Source organism: Clytia hemisphaerica, unplaced genomic scaffold, assembly GCF_902728285.1.
Source record: "Clytia hemisphaerica strain Z4C2 unplaced genomic scaffold, Clytia hemisphaerica genome assembly, whole genome shotgun sequence".
Taxonomy (NCBI): domain Eukaryota; kingdom Metazoa; phylum Cnidaria; class Hydrozoa; order Leptothecata; family Clytiidae; genus Clytia; species Clytia hemisphaerica.
Genome location: NW_027104531.1, coordinates 186,617 through 202,562, shown reverse-complemented (window position 1 = coordinate 202,562; position 15,946 = coordinate 186,617). Strand labels below are relative to the sequence as shown.

Here is a 15,946-nt window from a genome sequence, read left to right as displayed (position 1 = left end):
TGGGGACGAAATATTCAGTGGTGCTGGGGTCCGAGCTGGCCAGTGACACAGACAGGGATGTATGTCGATTATTGATATACAACCAAGGGTCACTGCTCCATTTGAGCTAGTGACTTCTTGTGAAAGAAAGCCGATTCTCCCTTGTTAAACATAACTTCTACACAATGTAAGCCTTTTGACAGCTTCCCGGTGTATAAATCTTTCATCGTGTTTTGTTAAGTTACGTAATCTCCACCATTATGGAAGCAAACGTTTGATTTTGTAAGGGACCACCACTGGGGATTCAAAAGTTTGCTGTCAAGATTGTGGAAATTACCTAACCTAACAAAAATATGGAAAACCTCTATAACATGGCATCTCTCCACATTCCAGATATGGACCTTTAGTTTAGTTTTTCAGCCCCCAACTTTTGACTTCTTCGGCTTAGTAATGAACTACTGGAAAATAAATTCCCACGAACTTAACTCCAGATCAAATAGAGTACAAGCAACCCGCAACTACACCAAGGCAAAACTTTTAGGGATGAATAAACAAATAAACGGGGAAACCCTTTCTGTGTAACCTAGTATCATTTGGAAGTTTATGGGAAAATCGACAAAAACCTAACATATCTTGAAAAAATTCGAGAGAAAATAGACGAAAAATTCCGAAAGGATGCAAGAATTTGGAAAATATTTCCAACCAACACAGTTTGAAACAATATTACTCAAATTTACAACAGAAACAAAAATTAGTTAAATTAAATACCTCGATTTTCGCACTAAAAATAAGAATAAGATAATTGTTTAAGAGCTCTGACCATAGTGAATTTTTCATAATTGCCGTGTTTAAAATGTGTTTTCTGACTGATGTAACCAACAAAACTATGGCATGTTATACATTTTCTGTTAGACAAACTATTCCTGAATCTGAAAATTTAAAAATTGCATTGAAAAAATTCGATGAAGAAGAGAATGAAGACTTTTGCGAGGAATAGTATTTCAACTTTGAAGAGCTTAGTTTCGGCGAAGAAAAAACATTTTGAAAAAATTTTCGCAGTAGATGGTGTATCTTTTACCGAACAATATAAATTTTTGCGGAAAATTTTTGTAAATGCTTCTTTGTCTCGAAATCTTCAAAATAGTGGTTCTTCATCAATTTTTCATCTGAATTTTGCGTAAAAAAACAGTCATAACTTTTGACACATCTTTTTAGAAAGATTTTCCGCAAAATTTAAAATAGTTCAATTCTTTGCGGACAGTTTGAAAAAAGTTCGAAACAAAAAGGTTAATTACCCATTAAAACTTAGCACTTATTTTAAAAGAAGGTGATGCAACATCTTTTTAAAGTTCATAACTATGTTCAGATACTAAAATCAATTTTCTGATTATGGTCAGAGCCCTTAAGGACAAAGTTTAAAAATTTAAAAATAAAACAACCTGACCTAAATAAAGATCTTAATGGCTCTCATAAAAAAAGAGTAAATACTGCAATGATATTACATATACTAATACAATAATGACCGGTTAGTAAGGGCTGTACTGAGAAATATTGCCCGAGGTTGTTGCGTAGACCGGGGCAATATTTTCAGTACAGCCCGAAAAAAACCGGTCATTATTGTATTTGTTAACCGTTTCCTTCAGCTTCGATTGATTTTTAGCGCTTTATCTAGGAAAAATAGGGAAATAAAGCGAAAAAACAAGCGAAAAGAGAAAAATTCTTATAATTTCTGACGTCAGAAATAAAAAATGAGAGAAATAATGTCAACGCATTGTTCATTTTCCTTTGAAAAAGTGACATCACAATGAATTTTCCTAACGACGGGCGACTCTGGACAATGTAGGCCCGTCGTCATGCGAAAAGAACCAATTGCATTGCGCAAAAAGTCGTGTAGCCCGCTTCGAAAAAGTAACCGGTTAACAAAGTATCATAGAGCCCCCCATCGGACCCTCAATTCACGCAATCACGCAAAACATTGATTAAAAATCAAAGAAAAGAGAAGGAGAACTCAAAATAAAATTTTGTGAATACATATACACATAAAAACTTTTTACTCGTTGCTGTGTTTCGATCAAAGATTTATAAAGCCCGAAGGACTAGATGTTGTACTTTTGCTGAAAAGTGTGTCATAGTTAGGTAGGAAATCCTATCTAAGTCGATACCGTGACCAATCAGAAGCTTCGCGGGTTTTCGAAAACAGGAATAGCAGCAATATTTTTTGCCATATTCACTTTTTCCTGCTTGGAAGAGCTTAAAACACGACATCTAGCCCTTCGGGCTTTACAAATCCGTGGTTTCGATTATTTATCGATTATATCATAAGATAGGAATTTAACTTTAACGGACATCACGACTACAAAAAGTTTATGATTTTGACGTTACTTATTTTACCATTACACGCAGGATACCACGGATCTCCTACATAAACTTTCAAATCATAAAACTGTCGAACATGTTGAATTGCATTCTCTACCACACTCACTTCTTGATCATTAATATGAACATGTATTTTGTAGATATTGTTTCCATGGTATTTTTGTTGGACTTTGACCTTGTATTCAACATCGTAGATAATGGTATCACCATGAATGTTGCGATCTGCACCATTTATCGCAGTAAAAATGCTGAGATTATTATTAAGCACGGCTTTGTGGAAGAACAGGGCAACGAGTCGATCGCCATAGTTTGTCCAATTATCTCCTTTACCTAAATGTAAATACAAATGAATATATTGTTTATTGATCTGGATGATGATGTCACTGAATCTAACCTGAGATCAGATTGTGATTGTTTTCTGCACACCACGCTGAAGCTCTAAAGGGATGTGTGAAAACAAACAATCTGACGAATACGCAATCTCGAAATCGTAAAGACTGCGTTCGTCTAAAAGGACTGGGAATGACAACAAAGTTGCGTGATTGTGTTTGTGAATAGGGTGCCGTGTATCAGTTTTTGACTTTCCGGTACACAACAAGATTCTTGTTGTAGAATTTTCCGCGGAAGGACTATTTTCCTCAGATGTTTAATTTTCAAGCGCCTTCAGAGCTTTACCGTGCGCGTAAGAAAATTATGAACAGCTGTAATCAGGTTAACTGAAGTTGGAAGTGAGAGTAGTTTTTTCAACTACACGTTTTTTATAAGAACATAGCTCATTTTTGCCTTTGTTAATATGAAAAGATAAAATTAAAATTTGCTCAGTTTTCATTTTATTACCAAGTACTCTTCTTGGGATTTGTTTAAGATTTAATCACATGATCAAAAAGTAAATAAAACAAACTAATTTCTCAACGATAAGTTCAAGTAAGAAACAATTGAAAGAAGCGAGAGGCTTCCAGACTCTTCCAGACCGGGGTTTTTATACGGACTATGATTTCCCAGGGGGGGGGGTAGAATCTAGCACCCTCGATTATTTTTAATCTAGAAGAGCTATGGCCATGAAATTTGGTACATATGTTCTCAATCATGACACAAATTTACGAGAAGAAAAAAAATTGATGACGTCATTCAAAAACCGATGACGCAAAATTTCCACCTGTCCTTTAATATAATTGTTGGTTTTGTATTTTCCATGAAAACTTTCTTATAAATACTATACTGAAGATGAGTGAAATTTTCAATATTTCATGACGTCATAAATGATGACGTCATCATTTTCAAATTTTGTTTTTTAATTTTTTAAATTTACATTGTCAATGTCTATCACGTGTCAAAATTTGGAAATGATTGAATAAATAGTTCAAAAGTTATCAGCACTTTAAAATATTAAGTTTTAAGCGACTCTAGGTGCTCTGGTAACTTAATGCATGTCCCAAAATTGCATTAATTTTTCGCCACCAGTTTATCCAGTCCGTAAACCATAACAAATTTTTGGGAGCGTAATTGGATGTAGAATATCGAATTCGGTGTTACTTAAATTTTTTCTCAGAATAATTAGAGATATTTTACGAAAACCTGCTTATGACGTCATAATTGATGACGTCATAAATACAAAAAGTTGAATATCTCAAGAAATATAAATCAAAACTTTATGAAATTTGGATCAGTGATAAAGCACATCGAGATGATTCAAAAAAAGTATTTCCCAAAATTGATGACGTCAGCGAAATTGCAGAAATTCGAATTTTTTCAATAAAATGCTGATATCAGCTAATTTTCATTTCCTTTTTAAATATTTCTCCTCTTCTTGATGAGGTCTATCATTGGTCTAAATTTCATAACGTTTCGAGCATTAGTTCTTGAGATATTAAACTTTTTTAAATTAATTATGCTGAGAAAAAAATTAAGTAACACCAAATCCAACATTCTATATCCAAATACGCTTCCAAAAATGTATATTTTGTTATGTTTTAAGGGCTGGAGTTGGGGGCGAAAACGAAGAAGTAGATTTTGAATATTTTGGGACATGCATTAAGTTACCCGAGTGGGTTTTATGTCATGTTTCAACAGTAAAAGTCATAAAACCTGATGTGGACGACCTATGACCCTAAAGTTTTGCACAAGTACTCTTAATAAGATTTTATTAAAGTCAAAAAGTTCCAAGTCGTTTAAAAAAACTTTTCTCCGAGATATACACAAAAGAACTCCAGCGTGGTAGATTCTACCCCCTGGGGTTAATAGGGTTAAATCAAATAGAAAATAGCATGTTAAAGATGAACGAATTCCATGAAATTAACCTGAAAGCAGCTGTTCGTAATTTTCTTACACACACGGTAAAACCTTTGAAGGCGCTTGAGAATTATACATCTGAGGAAAATAGTCCTCCCGCGGAAAACTCTACAACAAGAATCTTGTTGTGTGCCGGAAAGTTAAAAACTGATACGGCGCCCTATTCATAAACACATGGTGTGCAGAAAACATTCACAATCTGATCTCTACCGTGAAAAGCACAGGTCAAAATCATATATTGACGCTGTGCCGACGAATCGAGATTCTATTCATCGCGCAATCAACAAAGACAAAAGTAACCATGACGACCATCCAAGATCTTGGATGAAGTTCAAAGTCGATATTTTTATTCCCGTCGTTGAAAACACAACTAAAAAATTTCATCAATGCTTTTTAAAAAGAGTCAGTGATAGAGAATCATAACATAAAGTTTGTCTATTATTTCGATTCAATTAAAGTGACATTTCCATAATTAAAAGATTAGTAATTACTGTTATACATTTGGGGATTGTGTAAATGATTTCTTTCGAAATAAACTCATTTCAACTACACTTGGAGGTTTCTGGGGAATTCGTAAATAGTAAACTGCATACTGATACAGTCTGCTAGACATTAATATGGTAATATTTGCTCTTCATCTTTGATTTTTTCTACAGTGATTAGATTGACACATGCGTGATAAAATTTCGATTATTTGTCTTCAGAGGTTACTATTTTCTTTGAAAACTTAACCTCTGATACTCAGGGTATCTGATCTCAGGTTACATAAAATGAACTAATGAGCTACCCAAATATCAATTCTCATACTATTACCTATGCGGAAAATATTACAATAGTTATGTGTGGACGTGTGAGGACCATTCAAAACGAATTGGAAATCGACAATCCATTCGGTTGACAATCGCGGTACCAACGCCTTCAGATGTCCTTCTTCGAAATCTGTTTCTGTTGAAGTATGAAAAAGTTTAATTAACTTCGTGTTATATGATACAGATACTAAGGAACTGGAATTTCAGCCCCTTCGAAAATTGATTTTGATCTCATCACCATTCAAAATTCAATGTTTAAAAATTGCACTCCAAGACCATCTCCAATGGATTTTCTGAAATTTCTTTCCCCTATTGGAATTTCAATTGGAATTTTTATTCATACTGAGAAAAAAAGTTTCACCGGGGCTGTGATAGACAGAACAAGCCTACATTAAGGTGATCTCTAGTGTTCATCACTGAACTTTATATATCCCTGGACCAAGCTATATCCACCATCTTTGATTTGAGTTTTTTTGGAATTGGTACCCACAAAGAAGCCATTGCAATGTTGAAAATTAACGTCTAACGACGCTACATCAACAAAAACATTTGAGAGAAAGTAGACCTAGCGCTCTCGATGCATTTACACCCCTATTCCGATCAAAGATTTTGCTTTGCCGGGATTGAAAAGCTTGGTCCAGGGTATATAAAGTTCAGTGGTGTTCACCAGAATATATAATACGTATCAACTGTAGAGTTATAGTATACACACTATAAAAACAACTGCTGAAAATTTGCCAAAAACATAAGAGTAATTTAAGAAAAATCTCAGCCTCAGATCACAGATCAGTTCAAAGACCCCCTTCTCACAAACTCGGTAAGATTCTTTTAGTCAGTGGGGATAAAAATAACGGACTGAAACTCGATGGGGATTGATATTCTCATATTTTGTATATGACCAGGGTTTTCAATTATTCTTTTTTCAAGTCAGAAAATTCAATGGGGATGGGGAAAATAGTAAATATTCTGCAGCGAGGATTGGTTTATTTGATTGTTTTTAGTGAGTACAAAAATTGGAGGATAATATTCCACTGGGGACGATATGATGGCAAATTTTTCCAGTGGGAAGGGATCCCAGTGGGTCTGTGAGAAAGGGGTGTAGTAAAGAGACTTTAGCATATTAAGAACATTGTAAAAACATTTAAACCTAAAAATTTCAAAAAAAAATTAAGAACAGCTCTGGGAATAGCCCAACCTGAGCCAAAATTTACTGGCTCTCATAAGAAAAAAGTGTCAATCTATACCAGATTTGAACAAAAATTCTGGTTAATTGAGGAAAAAGAATTTACCTTGATCAATGATATGAATTGGTTTAATGCCATGTTCGTTTTGTGGTTTCTGAAAATTAAGGAGAAAATTTTATGGGTTGTTCTTGAAGATTTGGTGACCCCTTCACGTTAAGAAAGTCTAGAATCACGCACAAGGGTAAAACAAGCAATTTTTTATATTTGCACTTTTGAAGATGGTAGAATGAATCGGATATGTCCTGGTCTCAGTGTTCTCTTTTTAGATTTTCACAACTTTGCTAAAATCTCCACTCTCCTGCGTCCTAGCGAAAAAGCGAATATCTCAAACTAAGTCCTGCGGTAAATTCCCAACATCCATAAGTTTTTATTTTCTTTATTGAAATTCTAATCCTACTTTTAATCGAGGCGACATACACCCCGTCTATTAAAGTTAGCAATTTACGTAACCCAGCTGGCACACAACGTTGTTTAAACGTTTATCTGACGTTCACAACGTCCATATAACGTTAGATGAACGTTGAAACAACGTTGTGTGCTAGCTGGGAAGACCTTACCTGAGCTTTGCATTTTAAACCTTCCGTGGTTTGAAAATTGAGGAGGAATAAAAGCCACGAAAAAATCATTTCATTTTACCCTCTAACTTTTTTCAATTTTACTGTTAAATGGAAAATTTTCTTTCAGATTTTACATTATTCTATATTCTATCAATTCTGAAAATGTTGAATATTTTTTTTAATTTTTAAACCTATCGTTGTCAATGTTGTTTCCATATTAATTTAGCATTCAAAATAACCACGAACCATATATAACTCTATCGTTGGAAGGACAATCCATATATTTTTTCATAAGAATAAACTATTTAAGAGCATAAGGCTTAGATGGCTAAAATATTAAGAACAAGCTAAGAACATTTTAAGGCTAGGCTTTGCAGACTCTAAAAAACAATTTCCTTAGAAAATCAAGTGAGTGAGTGAGTGAAAAAGGCCAAAAAATGAGTAGAAAATCGCACAAAAATACTCACAAAATGGGAAAGTAGAGTTATGGGAAAAAAGAGTTGGAAAGTAAGAATTGTATATTTTTGCTTAAAACTCAAAAAGTTAAGAACATCTAAAAGCTTCCAAAATTTAGGAAGTTCTTATAAAAAAACGTGTAGGTTGTTTCAATAGACGATATCGGCTTCAATTGAAAACTCAGATTTGACCCTAGTCTGAATCGCAGACCTCTACAAAACCACAGGTAGTATAGGTCTGCTTAATGATCTACCAACCGCTTTCCGGTTCGCAAAGTAAATCTTGGCGAGTAATTTGATTGACATTGATGTGCGCGCAAAAACGATCGTTTCGAACGTTTTCAATGGAATGTTTACATTTGAAATTCGAATCCCAGACCAGAAAAACAAAATATAAAAAATATAAAAAACAATCTGATGCGCGCATTATGTACAGTCTGTAGATTTATTTTTGACTTTTGCTTTTATAAGATATCTGGTTTGTAAATTTATCAAAACTTTTCCATTAGCTCTTCGGTCGAAGCTCAAAAAATACAAATATAAACACAAAAGTGAAAGAAAACAACCAGAAACACTCCAATCTCTTCAAAGAATTGAAGCTAAGTACCTGAAAAGATACAAAGGCCACACAGTATTAAAAAGTGAAATCTGAAATGCCAAAGCTGAAGAAAAGTTCTTTGTTTGTTTTAACATTTAAAGGCCCCTGTTGAAGGAACAACAAAACTGCCCTTTTGTAGAATCATAAAGAAGTAATGTCAGAAATATTCAATATGACCCCCAAAATGTACTGTATATACATAACTAGAATACCTTGAAATAATCTGCAACATATCTGTAGAACTGACAAAACAATTATCTGGAGCCAAAGTGATCAACGAATCCAGTGTGGTAAAAAATTATAAACTCATGCAAGTCCAAATTAAAGCATCAAAATGTAGTTTAATGAAGCAAAATTTTGTTGGTGCACACAGAAGATACATTAAATTCAATAAATCTAATTTCTCATCTTTTACAAAATCTCCACATTAAACAAGAAAGGAGGACGAAAAACAAGCAAACTTCCTTCCGCCTACTTTTTTTTCAAAATCCAAATATATTCTCCAATCTATGATTTGGTGCCTCACAGAAAATTCAAACATTACGTAATGTTATATTTGTAGACACTCGCCAGCTAAAAATGTCTTTAGCCGTATATCGACAAAGGAAATATAGCTTATTAAGCATCCTCTATAAGGAGCACGAATCCGTTAGTGGATGCCAGCAGCCTAATTTGACCCCCGAGAATTGCCCACAATGCTTTGTGCGGAAGAAAAGTTCACGGTCAAATTCGTTCCGCAAAAAGCATTGTGGGCAATTCTCGGGGGCAAATCTGAGTTTTCATATGAAGCCGATATCGTCTATTCCACAATCAAGGTCATAATATTTGAGAAAAAAGGGAAATTCCCACGAAATCTTACATTTTTTAAGCATTTGGAAGTGCTCTAAAGTAGGTTCGAAGGGTAGAGTTATAACTCTGAGTTTTACCGCTAGACTTAAGACTAGACTTAAGACTTACGAAAAGTTCAAAAATAGTCCAATATGGCTCAAAATATAGCCTGGAAGTCTGCAAAACCTTACCGAATTGAAATATTCGATTAAATTAAAGAGATAGTCCAAAATCGACTATCTCGCCGGAACTTTGGATCTTGAACGTTAAAATAACCGGAATTCTCAAATATGACGTCACATAATTTGTTTTCATTGGTTTCGGAGATAAGATTTTTTGAAATGTGGTAATCAAATTAGTGACCATGATTGTAGTTTTGTCAATTCAATAAACACAAGATTTTAAATAAATCACCATGCATTGATACTTTTTTATTCAATACACGGGTTACAAAATTATAACTATGTGATTATCTCGAAAAAGTTGACGTGATTTTATTCCCATGTTACTTGCTTTCCAACTAACAGTTAATTACTTTAATAGTGTCAAAGTGGTGGTAAAACGGACAAAAAAATGACCGTTCGGCTATTATTAGCTTCGGAAAGGTGTATTTAGCAATCGTTGCATGGTTTGGATTTTTTGCTGTTTCGCGTTACAGTACATGACCCCTATAAAATTGATGTCAAAAAATTAGATCGCTCTGGTGACTTCAAAAATAGACGAATCTAATATATTTTTCCTCTAAAACAAACTTTAGTCGCTCTATTTTACTTCCCAAGAGAGTTTTTTCAAAATTTTTTAAGAAAGCCACATTTTTTATTGACTCAAAGTTTTTTTAATGGCCCGTAGAACGGAGGTTTAGAATTTTAGCAATACTGTAACGAACAAATTTTGGAGATTCTCGCAGCCATAATGGTAAGAGGACCAAAAGAATTGGTGTTATTGCGTAATAATGAGTGCTTCTGAGGGGGGGGGGTGGAGACCATAGATTATAAAGCCCGAAGGGCTAGATGTCGGGCTTTAAGCCATCGCAGGAAAAACAAAGTGAATATTCGGAAAAAATATTGTTGTTATTGTTTTCGAAAACCCGCAAAGCTTCTGATTGGTCAATCGCAGAAATTCTATTGTAATGTCACGTGACTTAGGTAGGATTTTCTACTTAACCACGGCACACTTTTCAGAAAAGCTTTACATCTAGCCCTTCGGGCTTTATAAATCTATGGTGGAGACGTCTCTTTTTATTAATTAAAGTTCTTTGTATATAGGCAGTGCAAAGTGCCATCGTTTTGAAAACGCTCATAATCATATTGTATTTTCATCTCACTAGATTAGATTTTCCTCTATCTATTGTTTTAATTGAAAATCAGTGGCAAAAACTGGTATTTTTGAATAAATACAGTCAGGAATATCACGAATAAAATTCTTTAAAATTGTATTTGAAGGTCTTTTAGCGTATTCCATTTTCATAAAATTTTATATATTCCTGTTTATTTATTTAAGATTTTATTGGATTGCATTAGCATATAATTAGATGTTACTCCAACTAAGAAGTAAAATGAAAAAATTGGGTCTTATTTCTTCGTTCTTCTTTTAAATTCTGAACCCAACAATAGCCATCCTACCCCCTCCCTCTAGGGAAAAAGATTTGATTGAAATATGTATTAGAGTAGTCATTCCCAGACTTGCTTCAAAGAAAACCATATGTTTTCCTGGTTTCATAATATAAAAAAATGGTAAGAATTATATTTCGACCATAAAAGCTAAAGATTTAAAAAATCTGCAAAAACCTTGTGCTAAGTTTGAGAGTGAAATCTGGTCATATTCGATATCCTTGCTTTTTAACACCCAGACGGCCAGACGTGATATTTTTCACTAGAGTTTCCATCGGAACATTATTCAACCAAATCAGTTGAAACCGGTCATATGAGCTTCTGGTGAAACTTTATCTTAGACTGCTCTTGCTAATTCAAAGTGGGACGTGAGATTCAAATATACCTTCTTCTCAAAGACTCGGTAGGATTGTTTCAGCTAGTGGGGTTAAGAATAACGGACTGAAACTCGATAGAGATTGATATCCCCATATTTTTTATGGGCGGGATTTGTTTTAAAGTCAGAAAATTCACTAGGGATGGGGAAAATAGCAGAATATTTTGCAGTGAGGATTGGTTTATTTGATTATTTTCAGTGGGGACAAAGATTGGAGGACAATTCTCAACCAGGGACAATATTTTGGTCAATTTTTCCAGTGGGAAGGGGTCCTAGTGGGTCTGTGAGAAAGTTGTCTTAAAATTGTTAAAATCAGATTTATTTAAAATAATATGAATCAGGGAAGGTAAGGCTGTTGCTTACTTTAGTCCTTTTTGCATGGATTTGAATAAAAAAATCTTTAATAGCAGTTCTTGTACTTAGTGGCAATTAGCAAGGCTTAGCGAAGTGCGTACATCGTCGAAATAAAAAAGAATGACAGATTTCTTTTTAACGCTGACAACAACAGTATCAATACTATAAAAACCATAAATATTTTCTTTATTCAGAAGTCAAAACTTTGTCTAAAAGGGTCCTTAATTGCTAAAAATTATATGTCCAGGAGGTTAGATTATTCGAATGGCATGTTGCACGTCCCTGTCATCCTCAAGGTTTAGTACCCCTCGTATACTGGTTAAAACTGTTTGATAAAAGATGAAATAATTTCAGCGTTGGGAATGGCATCTTAGAGTATTGATTTATCCGGGAATGTTCTTTTGGCTGATTTTTTCGAGTGAATAGTAGAGGGTCCCACCGGGTCTGTGATGCAAGAAACCGCTAACAATGACTAGACAATCGAACCATTTGATAGAGGATCCTATCGGCTACAAAAGGTCACTAAAAAGGGAATAATTTTGTAGGCGAGTTTCTAAATTTAAAAATGGAAGTAAGTCTCGGGTAGGGTGGACAGTGACAGAGGTGTTTATTCTAAACTCTCACATCCACTTTTTTTCCTTCACCCATTACAGATGAAACTCCGCACATATATACATTCCTGAATTTTCTATTCCTCAAATGGTATCCTGAGATCAGATTATGGTTGTTTTCTGCCCACCACGCTAAAGCTCTAAAAGGATGGGTGAAAACATAACAATCTGACGAATATGCATTCTCAAAATCGTAAAAGGACTGGGGATGACAGCAAAGTTGCGTGATTGTGTTTATGAATAGGGCGCACAGCAAGATTCTTGTTCTAAAATTTTCTGCGGGAGGACTATTCTCCTCAGATGTATAATTTTCAAGTGCCTTCAGAGGTTTATGTGCCGTGCGCGTAAGAAAATTATGAACAGCTGTTATCAGGTTATCAAATGGATGATAGCATCGCCTAACCGTTTGATAAAAAGAGGAAAAATTTTTGGAAATTAGCTTATGTAGAACTTTTCAATATTGATGTCATTAGAGAAGTATCTCATTAAAACTATCATGTTAATTACTTCTGAGTGCTTGTGATTATCGGCGAAAATTAATTGATTTGAGTTGGTCGAAAGTAGCATGGAGAAATATGCAAGTTATTCGTTCGTAATTAGAGGTAAGCAAAGCAGTGTTTGTTCTGTGGGAAGAAATTCGTGGTTTGATAGCTTTTTACTAGAAAGCTAAAATTTTGAAAAAAAACTTTCTTATTCTGTATTTTACCAAATACACCTTTTCGATCATAGCCGCAAATTGCCACGCGGATATTTTTCTGTCCGTTTACCCCGCTAAACTCAATCCAATCCTTTTTTACACCTTTTTCTATTGTCTATAGGTGGGAAAAAAATATTGGAACAGTTTTAGGGTGGTAAAACGGAAAAAAAAATGCCTGCGCCAATGGCGGCTACGGATTAAAAGGTGTATTGAATCGAGGTCGCTTGTGGGACTGAGAATAATTAGAAATCCATGCGTGATTGTTTTATGTTATTAACGATGGCGCATTTTTTAGTTGGAAATGTGAATGTAAAGATATTTGAAGAGCATTTTATAACCGCAAGTTCGAGATGCTAGCAATAGAAAGAAACAATAGATTTTCAGACCATAATTTTTTTATACAGAATACTCGAATGACACGATTAACCATCTACTTGACTTTGACCCAGCTGGCAAGGGTATCAAATAATGCGCAATTGAAACCATTCAAATAATTTTTAAGAGGGGTGCACAAGTTGACAATATTTACTTATTTTTGTGTTTGTATTTTGATGTAAAAATAAAACAATGCCAGCCATTTTTGTATGCCAGCAGGTACTGACCAGCGAAAATTTAACGAAATGTTCATTTTCCATTTTAGAATCAAAAGAAAATGAATCTTCAAAATTATGGAAAAGGAGGCTTTTATACCATTGTAATCATTCTTCTGACTTTAATCAATGATTCAACAGGCGCACAACCTACTTTCCTTCCACCACTGAAACGATTGGTGGCGGAGAACGAAAAACCATACTTTCCTCTGCACAAAAGATCTATTAGTACCTACCACAAACAACCAGAGCATGCTGATACACAGCAGAAAGCAGATTACCAATCTTCAAACTCTGCTTCGGGGACTCCATCCCCTTTGGAGGAAGGGTATCTACCACCATACAAGGACCATTCCTCAAAAAGACAAGAAGAGAATTGGGAGGAAGGGTACTTGGGACCTTTGGACGCTTTCACCGACCCATTAGATAGATTGGCGACCCAGACTGTAAGTAGATTTGCTAGTGATTTATTAAAAATGTTTTTGTGATAAAAACATCAAAAACCTTTCTCGAGTGTCAAACCACCTATAAAAAGGGTAGGAAATCTTCATTCTATGATTTCTTCCCGACTTTTCTATACTCAAAGTAATAAAATGTACACATCCTGACTGTCCAAACTTTGTACCTATCCAAGCGCTGAACACACTCTTGAAGTCTCTCTTCATTTTTCCATGTATATTATTTGAAAAAAAATCCGTAGATAGGAAGTCTTCAAATCAAATCTTGTATGACACGAAATTATGATCCCTTTGAAAACGTTTCTTTTTAATTGTACTCAGATTCCCTCTTTTGATTACAGTGCGTATCTGGTCACAGCGAATGTGGAAAAGAGAAACACTGTGAACTCTTCATACAACTATGTGTAAGTATTCAAAAGTTTCCAAAGTCATGTCCAAGGTTTGAACAGTCACAGTCAGAGACACTCGTTATTTTCATGGAAGGAGCTCTTGCAGAAAATATTTGTACATGGGGGGGATATATTGTCCGGTGGTAGTGAAAGATCTATTAAATCTGCCTTTTTCCGGGGAGTAATTTTGCTCTGTTTTGGGGTCATTTTGAATTTCCGGGGGGATGGGGTAACTGCTGCTTCTTCGGGGGTTAGACTTGCTGTCCGGGGGTCACAAGCCACATTGTTCGGGGGGTAAATTTCCCAAAATGTTATAGACCGATTTGGTAAAAATCCAGTTAGGGACTATCTTCAAGCAAACCTCAATCAAGCTGCCTGTTCACCGACAAAATAAAAAACTATGCACAGGTCCAAACGGGAATTATTTGAAGATTTTGAGATATCAAGGTCTTACTGAAGTTATCCTGTACATCTACTTTTTATCATTTCTTAGAAAAATGGCCGAGCGTGGGTGAAAATGACGTCACACGGAATCGGCCTATATTCTCAACCCCCTTATATTAATTTTTTTTTCAGAAAGAGCCCAATGCTGTTAGCCTTTTTTCACTTAAACTAGAAAAGTTTTTAAATGAAACTCGAAAAGTTAAGAACATCTAAAGGCTTAGATTGTGTTTGATGTTCTTATAAAAAACGTGTATAATGATAATTTAATCTTGTTTTTTCAGTGTCAACGCGTTTACGATAATTGTGCGAAGAAAAACAAAGACGATTTAAAGCAACAAAAAAGAAGCAGCAAGTCTACTTTGTTTAAAAGGATGTCAAATTACATTAACTCATGGAGTATATGCCATCATGAACATAAAAAATGCTTAAGATTCAAGCAGTGAAACATTCTTTGTTTCCATTATGGGGGGGGGGGGCTGAAGTTTCCTTGAATCGACATTGAAGTGAATTTAATTTAAGGAAGATAAATTTGTCATCCCTTCTTATTGTGTCCAAAGATTTTTTACACTGCAAAATAAAAATAATTTTTCTGAAGGAAAGGAGAAACCTTATTTTTTGAAGTGTTTTTTTACAAATTTTGTCATTTTCCCGTATGGGACATCCACACAATTTCAAGATTTCATTTTTGCTAAGATAGGTTCATTTATCCCCTGTATGAATTTTAGATGGAACACCACAACCCAATTTCACTGGAAAACATTCCAAATAAAAACTTTGGTGTCACAAAATATTAGATACATTTAGCAAATCCTCGGACAAGGGAATGGATATTATTAAATTTGGTGATGGTGATGCTGCAATGTGTTTACAGAATTTGCAAAATGTAATATAAGGGTCAACAAACCGATCGGTCTCTTTAATTTCGCCGTTTTATCCACCACTGCCTAGTTCTAGTTTACTTCAATGAGGGCGGTTAGTGACGCCCAAATGTATACAAATCGCCAATTGGCTTCACACAGTCAATCATTTCTTTTTAAATACAGCATATATATTATAATAGTTTTTCTGTCGTATAAAATATTACACTACCAAATTATTATTGACAAAAAAGGATATATATTCTATTTTTTTCATAGATATGGTATTTTTTATTTACAAAGTTTATCTTTTTCGAAACACATCTTTACTTAATACATATTCTTCAATGTCATACTCACAGTAATGCTTTTGCACGTTTTTCTTTTTATAAAAACAGACTATATTAAGAACATAACTCTTCGAT

At 34.5% G+C, this 15,946-nt stretch overlaps 2 protein-coding genes across 2 annotated transcripts; one reads left to right on the top strand and one right to left on the bottom strand.

Moving 5' to 3' along the window:
* Positions 1-2,130: 2,130 nt before the first annotated feature.
* LOC136822426 (uncharacterized) lies at positions 2,131-7,348 on the bottom strand. The gene is made up of 4 exons (XM_067078683.1): positions 7,255-7,348; positions 6,743-6,791; positions 5,458-5,589; positions 2,131-2,685 (listed from the first exon to the last, which is right to left on the bottom strand). Exons 1-4 carry the CDS (start codon positions 7,321-7,323, stop codon positions 2,333-2,335), a joined length of 603 nt encoding a protein of 200 aa, XP_066934784.1. The 5' UTR covers positions 7,324-7,348; the 3' UTR covers positions 2,131-2,332.
* A 6,074-nt stretch (positions 7,349-13,422) lies between these two features.
* On the top strand, positions 13,423-15,882 carry LOC136822414 (uncharacterized). Its single transcript, XM_067078669.1, has 3 exons — positions 13,423-13,819; positions 14,173-14,235; positions 14,946-15,882. The coding sequence occupies exons 1-3, from the start codon at positions 13,436-13,438 to the stop codon at positions 15,105-15,107; spliced, it is 609 nt and encodes a 202-aa protein (XP_066934770.1). The 5' UTR covers positions 13,423-13,435; the 3' UTR covers positions 15,108-15,882.
* The last annotated feature ends 64 nt before the right edge of the window (positions 15,883-15,946 follow it).